Genomic DNA, 10,525 nt, shown 5'->3' with positions numbered 1-10,525 from the left:
TCTGACAATCAAAATATTTTTTTATGAGTTTATTTTCCAGGAAAAAATCAATTTATTGTAATTCATTTATTTTATATTTCTAAAAAAATATGTAATTTATATGCAATTATCTCCATTTAGAACTCTTTCGGAAATGTTATTGCCATGTATATTTGGGCGTCATGCGTTTTGAGAAATTGTAAGATAGTCTGTGGGGCAAATGGAAGATTTTGTTTGCGTAGATGAGTATATTACTAATTTGTGCAAAAGCAACAATGTACAGCCGTTATTGAAAGTTCAGGGGATAACATTCGGCGAGTAACACCACCAAAGTATTCACAATTATAAACATGACACAATGTTGTCTCTGTGCTGCAGTTCAATCTCCTCCATAGACCTATTTATAACCCCTTCCCGATACACTATGTACGTTCGACAGATGAGATATAAAAACAAACATTTTACAAAGCTGTCTGACTTCGAAATACCACCAGATCTACAGCTCTAAATGACAAATCCTATTTTCCCACAAGCAATCATTTTACCATCAATAAAACTCCTGGTTCAGAGTGAAATAATTGTTCCGACGTTTGTTAGATTTGGATTAGCTTAAGGTCATATGAGGCTTTGTAATGGCACATCCAATTGATGGGGAATCTTTGTACGAGCAGATGCTCAGAATTAACGGCCCTTACACGCTACCATTGCATGGTTTTCAACCCTTATACCAACATCATATGTATGTCAACACGCAGTCGTTCTTGAAACCTTCCTACAATATAGCACGCAAGAGTGACATATATATTTGATTGGACACGACAAGTCATTTCTTTCCCCGGCAATTATTCCACTCAATATACACGACAGCTCGTTTCTTTCACCAACAATTATTCCACTCAATATACACTAAATATTTGTTAAGTGGGCGCTAACCATATTATCGACTTTGGTTATAGATGTTAATCAAGTTGTAGGTTTTGCTATTGGATTACCAGTATATATAGCTGTCCCTCGGGCAATCTTTAGCCCTTAGTTGGATTAGGTTATGGAGAAACTCGGTGAAATTAGCCGAAAATATCGTTTTGTCCGGATTGAATTAAGCAGAAAGAAACAATTTCTTTCCCTTTGCTCTGATTCTTACGTGACAGATACACAAGGGATGAACAAATCAGCCTACAAGTACCACGTGCTCATCTGTTCATCCGTGTTATCATACAATACGCCAGTCCCTGACGTCAGTCAGAGGGATGAACAAATCAAGTACCAGGTGCTCATCTGTTCATCCGTGGTATCATACAGTACACCAGTCCCTGGCAGCAGTCAGAGGGATTGCAAAAACAAAATCAAAACAAAAAGCAAATAAAACTGTGGTCTTATAATGGTATATTGTCTTCGTCGTCGTTCATACAAAATATGGTTTTCAGGCAATAAGTTATCTTGAATGAAAATGATGAGCCTTTATTTATTATACTAAAATGTGTCATACCACATATGGTCGGGCGAGTTCGGTCGATGTGACCTTAGACTGTGCGTTATTTGCGGTAGTATTAAAAACAATATTTTTTTTTTCTATAATGGACCAGTTGTCTGTCCAAGGTCTGTAATAATGGCCCCAGGAAGACTAAATCCGGCAAATAGAATAAGTTTAGTTTACTACATGAAGTGATATGCAATAGGAAATAAACGACTTAATAAATGGCATTAAAAAGTACATTGTATAACGAATGTTACCGAAGTAGGGTTTGACTGATATACTAGTATACCTTGAACTTTTAATCAGTATTTTTTTTAATTATTACGACGGGAAACCGGACTAGCATTGAGGCTTTGACGACGTTTGTGGTTTCGCATCCTATGAAGTCAATGACCGTTGATGAATCCGGAACCTCTCTTCCTTAATAAACAGCTTCTGATATAAAGTATGACTGGGAATGACAACATTGTAATTAAGGAGTAATGGTCGACACATCACTGTAAAATAGATTGATAGAACAGGATGTTAAATGCAGAGTGTATCAAAATAAAGATGTCTTGTACGTCTTTTTGAATTGTGATCGATCAAAAAGTGATTTTTTAATGAAATTGTTTAAAATTAGCGATTTCTATATAGAGTAAACATTTATATGTCCACCAGTAATAAATTTTAAACTTAAGAATCTTCAGCAATTAATTGATATGTCATCACTTGTTCAGGGGGCTTTTCAATTTAGAAGTCAATTTGTAATCATCTTTGCGTATTTTCCATGTCTGGTCTTTGTCCCTAGATTACATTCTTATGATTTCCGCTGTAGTCTTGGTTCCCTTGATTACACTTTCTTTTGTAAATAGGGTGGGATATTGACTACACATGGGACATTGACTTAGACATGGGACATTGACTAAGACATGGGACATTGACTAGACATGGGACATAGACTAGACATGGGACATTGACTAAGACATTGGACATAGACTAGACATGGGACATTGACTTAGACATTGGACATTGACTTAGACATTGGACATTGACTTAGACATTGGACATTGACTAGACATGGGACATTGACTAGACATGGGACATAGACTTGACATGGGACATTGAGTAAGACATGGGACATAGAATAGACATGGGACATTGACTTAGACATTGGACATTGACTAGACATGGGACATAGAATAGACATGGGACATTGACTTAGACATTGGACATTGACTAAACATGGGACATTGACTAGACATGGGACATAGACTAGACATGGGACATTGACTAAGACATGGGACATAGACTAGACTTGGGACATTGACTTAGACATTGAACATTGACTTAGACATTGGATATTGACTAGACATTGGACATTGACTAGAGTGTTTATGTTGAAAAGATTTATAGTGTACTTCTCTAATGAATTCAGCACTATTACAAGTACATGTACATTGCATGTGCTCCTTCATCGACATGTTCATTTATGTGTTGCTTCATATAAATGTACATGTAGATATTCCTTCATTGACACCACATGTACTTGTATGTGTGTTGTTCTTTTGTTGTTGTTTTTGTTTTGTTTGTTTGTTTGTTTTATGTTTGTTTGGTTTTTTTTTTTTGTAGCCCAGACACCCCCTTGTTCTGGAACCCCCTCTGTTGATGATCTACTACTGTATTGGTATGATTCTATAATAGCGGGTTTATTTATAATTCGTCACACCTACTCCATTGACAGCATGTGTATTTAATATTCTAAATGAACCAGATATGCTATGTACATATGATTAGACCTGATAGCGCACCAATTGGTACAGGTAAACTTAATTGTGTGCTTAAAAACAAGTCCTCGATGTTGTCTGATCTAGTTTGATTCTTCATGTACATTGTGTAAAAATACTCTGAAAATAAAAAAAAATAACGGAAAGAATTTTGGCGATTTCTTAACTACCACACAGGACTAGTGATTAATACATCTCATAATAAATCACAAATACAATTTACATGTACAATGTACATGTACATACTTCTATCAATATCGATATGAGTTTCTAATGTGGCAAAATTAGTATACTATCCGAAAGCAAGGAAGAATTTATTAAAAGTAAACACTGAAAATAATTCTGAACAATTCGATCACATATTTCTAAATCGAACTTTGTTAATATACTTAATTTGTATAATAATTACGATGAGTAACCAAAACAAGGGAAATCAAATCTTATAGTCAGTGGCGGATCCACGGGGTCGGATCCCCCTTTTTGTTGGAAAATTTTGTTAATTCCGTGCAAAATTTGGCAAAAAAATGGGCTAATAGTCTGGACCCCCCTTTTTTAGGGAAACCATCTAAAACCCCTTTTTTCAAAATTTCTGAACCTGGTCCCGCCCTTGGTGGCACTATTGAAGACAAAAAATATAACAATACTCAGAAAGAAAAATCTACTCATTTTTATTCTTGTTTAACGTTTTTATAATATGAATAACTTTATTCAAAATTTAAACGCACCTCTCATGAATATTATTGACAGCTAGCGTTCATGCAGACTGGTATTGACGATACTAGATTTACTTTAATTCCTAACCTATGTTTTTCGTGGTTGTCCAAAAGTTTAAGAAAATTGTAATGAACTACACTCAATTACAGATAATTTTTTTCAATTACCCTATTCCTTTCATAAAGAATACATGAGAATATAATGAGAATGGAGATGGTGAGTGTGTCAAAGAGGCAACAACCCCACCGTGATGAAAAATGTCAGCTGACGGCCACCCATGGGCCTTCAATGAATGATAAGTTCTACCAAGTTCAATATCAAGAATGAAGCCTCGATGTTTTTGGGGCTAAACTACACAGGTACTGTAGAGTTAACGTCTCCTGATTTTTCTAAAAACCCAAACAAAGTGGTTCATACGAATGTCAAATCCGGGGTAACTTAAAAAACGATAGGGAAACTACGAAATTGTAAACAAATCTGTTCTTTTTGGCGAAGATGATCACTATGTATAGATCAACGAGTTCAATATGTCGAACGTTAATTATTTGAAGTGATAACATTACAGTCTTGTGGCCTTTTAGCGGCTCAAATATGAACATCTCCGCAGACTGTCCAGTGTCTGTGGTGACTTTTATCTATGGAGACTGTCCAGTGTCTGTACTGGCCTTTATCTATGGCAGACTGTCAAGTGTCTACAGTGGCCTTTATCTATGGCAGACTGTCCAGTGTCTGCAGTGGCCTTTATCTTAGGCAGACCGACCAATTTCTGTGGCGGCCTTTATCTAAGGCAGACCGACCAATGTCTGTGGTGACCTTTATTCAAGACAGACCGACCAATGTGTGTGGTGACCTTTATCCAAGGCAGACCGACCAATATTTGTAGCGGCCTTTACAAAGGTAGACTGACCCATATTTGTGGCTTTATTTCAAGTTCGTTCTTTGGAGGGAGGCAATAAAATCAGTGATATTAAATACGACAAACGTTTTGCCACAGAAACATTAATTGAAGAAGACATATGCACCAATATTATTAATGGTTCAATCTATGATTACAATTGTTGCTTTTACGTGTAATTTAGTAGCAAAATATTGTAAATTAATTTATTGATAACAAAAAGAACAAATACATGTACATATACAAAAAATGTAATAAACAGTGATGATTTACTGCCAAATCATTTCTTTAGCATCATTTTCATCTGTTGTTGAATGAAAGTCGGGATTGCCATACTTCGTCACTATATGTATATAATTATGCACTATCATTAAATACATGAAAAACATCTATTCATTCATTTTCCGAATTAAGATTTTTAGTTTCAGGCAAAACACTGGCAATCAAATCACACGTTTCCATTCGAAGGTGTTCTCCTTGGCTATAAATAGATCTTCTAGGAGAATTTCCCTTATGTCGAAAAGTGTATGTTTCCGTCATCATTGTCGATGTCTCGTGTGAAACTCTGGAATCTGGTTGGTCACCACAAATAGGAATCACATCACAAAAGGCTTTCACAACTCTGAATCGTCTGAAGTAAAAACAAAACATTTCCTATATTAACTTGATTTTGAAATCAACCATATACTCCAAATTGTACAGTCTGTAGGCTTTTTGAAACATGTTTAACAAATGGCATACATTTAACCTCCAATTTTGAAAAGCCAATAAGTTTTATTCAATCAAATTGTGGTATGTTTTTTGCCTAGTTTCATTATATTTTTACATGTAACCTCTTGACATTGAAAATATACATGAACCAGTTGATAAAAAATTTTCGGAAAAATTACACGGTTTAGTCTAGTAAACTGTATGAAATTAAAAGGAACCCGAACTACTGGTCATGGTTGACAATAGAAATACAAGCTGAAGTTGACATGCGTTATAAATTCCTTGATTGATGCTCACCTGAGTTGACGACATATCCGGGTACTAAATATACCGTAAATCACAGGGTTAATGGAACTATTTAAAGGCGCTAAACTCTGTGCAAATATAGTTATCAGGAAATTTGTGGAGTTATCATTTTTTATCAGTCCATATACATGAAAAAGGTTCCACATAAAATAGGGACTCCAGCAAACAATAAAAACTGCAATGAAAAATAGAGGTGTATATAAGTATCGGCTGAAGAATTCATAATAATTGGGTTTTTTTTTTGTCTTTAAAACGAAAATTTTAGGTTTGTAACGCTATGTGGAAAAAGGAACAGCATACACATGTAGGTCATTCTTAAAACGTTGTCATTATCATGCACTATAACGCTGACTGATATGCGATTTAAATAATTATACTTGGACATAAAATGGATTAGAAACAAAGTTGAAGGGTTTATATTTAGATTTGTAGTGTGTCTGTGTATTAATTTGAACCATTTATTTATTCAAGTTATGTGACCACAAATTTGAAAACAAATAACAAGATATGAGAACGATTGCCTGTCGTTCGAATTTGTTGTCCTTATTTCCACTCTCTTCCAATTGTAACTATTCTCTGATTGGCACTGACAGACAGATAAATTATCAGATAGTTACCATTAACGAACCGACTCTAATTACAATCAGGAATCTTAATTATTACTTTTCTTACGTAAAATGCCATGTTTATCTATTAACGGTGTGTTTGATTATATGTCTACATACATCAATGAAAACTCTGGTGTCAATAAAATATGAAAAGGCTAACAATCCTTTCAACATGTCAAGGTCAGCTTTTAATGTGACAAGGTACGAGTTGGTTAAACATGAAAATGAAAAGGAAAATGCCAATGTCATTTTAATAGCTGTAAGTTTTTCGAAGGGTGCAGCGATATTTTTAAACATCTAACAGAAGATATTTTGATTTCAGTTTCCGCTATACAGATGACATGTTATCGCTAAACAATTGGTCAATAAAATTGAAAAGCAAGTTCTGTTTTCCGATTGGTCAATTATGTGAGATTATATCAATGCGAAGCCAAATATCATACATAATATATTTACATGTTAAACCAAACAAACAACAAACGATTAAAGATAAGACTTTTTTTAAAATTCAATCACCTTTAAAAATAGATAAACCGTATTACATGTACATTACTATACAGAAGTGGCTGCGACTTTGTTCTATCGTGGCGTTGCGGTGATAAGTAATTTCTACGTTTACCTTACTGTATGCTTGTGTACGTTGAAACAATAAATGCATATTAAACAGATCGCTACTTTATATACAACTGTAACTGTAACTAGCGGCTGGGCAGCTGTGTTGACGCTCTGGCCTATTCCCAGACCCCGCGTGAGTCCGAGAGCGTTTCCCAACTTTAACTATTTTGGGGTACGTCAACGTGTGATGATTAATAACCTCATTGTATATTCGGCTATATGCATGTGTGTTTATTGATATAAGCCATGCCCACAATTATTGTGTGTTGCATATTAAAACGGTGTTTGCCAGCACGGACACTTTGATAAAGATGAATGCCAATAAGGGAAACAAATGTATACATAAGAATTGAATGTTTCATTTGAGATGTAGCATCGTCATAGAACCGATCGCACATTTTGGACACGAAGTGCTACATTGTAGCGCTTCATTGAAAATGTGCTATAGTCAACGCTTTTACACGCCGACGAAAAATCAATAATGAAACATTCAGTTCTTAAATGTTGTATAGAAGTTAACCAATCAAGCAAACCAGTTTCTTCCTAGAAGTTCTATAACAAAAATGGGAAAGAAATGCAGAGAAATAAACCCAAAACAGCCGTTTGAGAGAAGTTGTGATTAACGGTAAAGAAAATGTATATACATGACCAAATGATATGAAGTAATAATGTATGACAGTTTGTCTGTCTATTGTTAAAGTGAAGTAATAATGTATGACGGTTTGTCTGTCTATTGTTAAAGTGAAGTAATAATGTATGACGGTCTGTCTATTGTTAAAGTAAAGTAATAATGTATGACGGTCTGTCTATGGTTAAAGTGAAGTAATAATGTATGACGGTCTGTCTATGGTTAAAGTGAAGTAATAATGTATGACAGTTTGTCTGTCTATTGTTAAAGTGAAGTAATAATGTATGACGGTCTGTCTATGGTTAAAGTGAAGTAATAATGTATGACGGTTTGTCTGTCTATTGTTAAAGTGAAGTAATAATGTATGACGGTCTGTCTATGGTTAAAGTTAAGTAATAATGTATGACGGTTTGCCTGTCTATTGTTAAAGTGAAGTAATAATGTATGACGGTTTGTCTATTGCTAAAGTGAAGTAATAAAGTATGACGGTCTGTCTATTGTTAAAGTGAAGTAATAATGTATGACGGTTTGTCTGTCTATTGTTAAAGTGAAGTAATAATGTATGACGGTTTGTCTGTCTATTGTTAAAGTGAAGTAATAATGTAAGTCGGTTTGTCTGTCTATTGTTAAAGTGAAGTAATAATGTATGACGGTTTGTCTGTCTATTGTTAAAGTGAAGTAATAATGTAAGTCGGTTTGTCTGTCTATTGTTAAAGTGAAGTAATAATGTATGACGGTTTGTCTATCTATTGTTAAAGTGAAGTAATAATGTATGACGGTTTGCCTTTCTATTGTTAAAGTGAAGTAATAATGTATGACGGTTTGCCTGTCTATTGTTCGAGTGAAGTAATAATGTATGACGGTTTGTCTATTGTAAAAGTGAAGTAATAATGTATGACGGTTTGTCTGTCTATTGTTAAAGTGAAGTAATAATGTATGACGGTCTGTCTATTGTTAAAGTGAAGTAATAATGCATGACGGTTTGCCTGTCTATTGTTAAAGTGAAGTAATAATGTTTGACGGTTTGCCTGTCTATGGTTAAAGTGAAGTAATAATGTATGACGGTTTGTCTATTGTAAAAGTGAAGTAATAATGTATGACGGTTTGTCTATTGTTAAAGTGAAGTAATAATGTATGACGGTTTGTCTATTGTTAAAGTGAAGTAATAATGTATGACGGTTTGTCTGTCTATTGTTAAAGTTAAGTAATAATGTATGACGGTCTGTCTATTGTTAAAGTGAAGTAATAATGTATGACGGTTTGTCTGTCTATTGTTAAAGTGAAGTAATAATGTATGACGGTCTGTCTATGGTTAAAGTGAAGTAATAATGTATGACGGTTTGTCTGTCTATTGTTAAAGTGAAGTAATAATGTATGACGGTCTGTCTATGGTTAAAGTGAAGTAATAATGTATGACGGTCTGTCTATTGTTAAAGTGAAGTAATAATGTATGACGGTTTGCCTGTCTATTGTTAAAGTGAAGTAATAATGTATGACGGTTTGTCTAATGCTAAAGTGAAGTAATAATGTATGACGGTTTGTCTGTCTATTATTAAAGTGAAGTAATAATGTATGACGGTTTGTCTGTCTATTGTTAAAGTGAAGTAATAATGTATGACGGTTTGTCTATTGCTAAAGTGAAGTAATAAAGTATGACGGTTTGTCTGTCTATTGTTAAAGGGAAGTAATAATGTATGACGGTTTGTCTATCTATTGTTAAAGGGAAGTAATAATGTATGACGGTTTGCCTGTCTATTGTTAAAGTGAAGTAATAATGTATGACGGTTTGCCTGTCTATTGTTACAGTGAAGTAATAATGTATGACGGTCTGTCTATTGTTAAAGTGAAGTAATAATGTATGACGGTTTGCCTGTCTATTGTTAAAGTGAAGTAATAATGTATGACGGTTTGTCTGTCTATTGTTAAAGTGAAGTAATAATGTATGACGGTTTGTCTATTGTTAAAGTGAAGTAATAATGTATGACGGTTTGTCTGTCTATTGTTAAAGTGATGTAATAATGTATGACGGTTTGTCTATTGTTAAAGTGAAGTTATAATGTATGACGGTTTATCTGTCTATTGTTCGAGTGAAGTTATAATGTATGACGGTTTATCTGTCTATTGTTCGAGTGAAGTAATAATGTATGACGGTTTGTCTGTGTATTGTTAAAGTGAAGTAATAGGGAGCACCCCGAAGCGGTGTGAGCTCTACGGTTATTGCATGTACTATCTAAATTTACCTTAAGGTTCACTAATATACTAACGAAGAAAAAGTCATGTCCCTGAAGTAACAAAAAGTGTCTATCCTTATGGAGAAATTTTATCGCTTCCTTAAACCAAACAAATAAAGATACATTGGTTTAGATTACGTTTCAATAAAAATAAATTCATCTGTTCTGATAGTTTTCGAGGCTTCCTCTATTTTTTTTTTACTAATTAAAAGAAGTGAATATGATGTTTTTAAAAAGTTCGGGAAACACTTAGATGTACGTACGTGTATCTTCGCTGTTCCACTGTCGCTGTTGTCAAAAACATAACCCGCCTTGGAAAAAATATAACTCCGATTATACTATACAAATCGAAGCATAGCTTTTCTAAGATAGGAAAGGCAATCATTTTCTTGTTTGGTCGTCTGAATTTTGTTTACGTCACATGATATGTGTAAAATATTCCAATCATCCGTGGAGAACTGTAACATTGACGGTACCTGTACAGATTTATCTGACGGGCCAAAACTGAAAAGGATGTTGCTAGAGAAACCGTTAAGGGATAAAAAGTGTAAAGTATTGCGAAGTGCTTTAAAGTTATCGACCATTTTGAAGGCGAGGG

General features: G+C 34.3%; 1 protein-coding gene across 5 annotated transcripts in view; it reads right to left on the bottom strand.

The window, feature by feature from the left end:
• Window positions 1-3,563: 3,563 nt before the first annotated feature.
• Window positions 3,564-10,525, bottom strand: part of LOC148599878 (cardioacceleratory peptide receptor-like) — a 43,880-nt gene continuing 36,918 nt past the window's right edge. For 4 of the 5 annotated variants that reach the window (XM_088558564.1, XM_088558565.1, XM_088558563.1 and 1 more), the window contains exons 9-10: window positions 5,837-6,020; window positions 3,564-5,459 (exon numbers count right to left, since the gene is read on the bottom strand). In XM_088558564.1, coding sequence (XP_088414690.1) covers window positions 5,222-5,459; window positions 5,837-6,020 — 422 coding nt within the window. In that variant the 3' untranslated portion in view covers window positions 3,564-5,221. Of the gene's footprint in view, window positions 5,460-5,836; window positions 6,021-9,171; window positions 10,239-10,525 lie in introns of those variants that run through there. The other variant, XM_088558567.1, reaches the window with a different exon arrangement.

The sequence above is a fragment of the Perna viridis genome, chromosome 13 (assembly GCF_037379345.1).
Source record: "Perna viridis isolate PV_CMFRI_1.1 ecotype Kerala chromosome 13, ASM3737934v1, whole genome shotgun sequence".
Taxonomy (NCBI): domain Eukaryota; kingdom Metazoa; phylum Mollusca; class Bivalvia; order Mytilida; family Mytilidae; genus Perna; species Perna viridis.
This window is presented reverse-complemented; position numbering and strand designations above follow the sequence as displayed.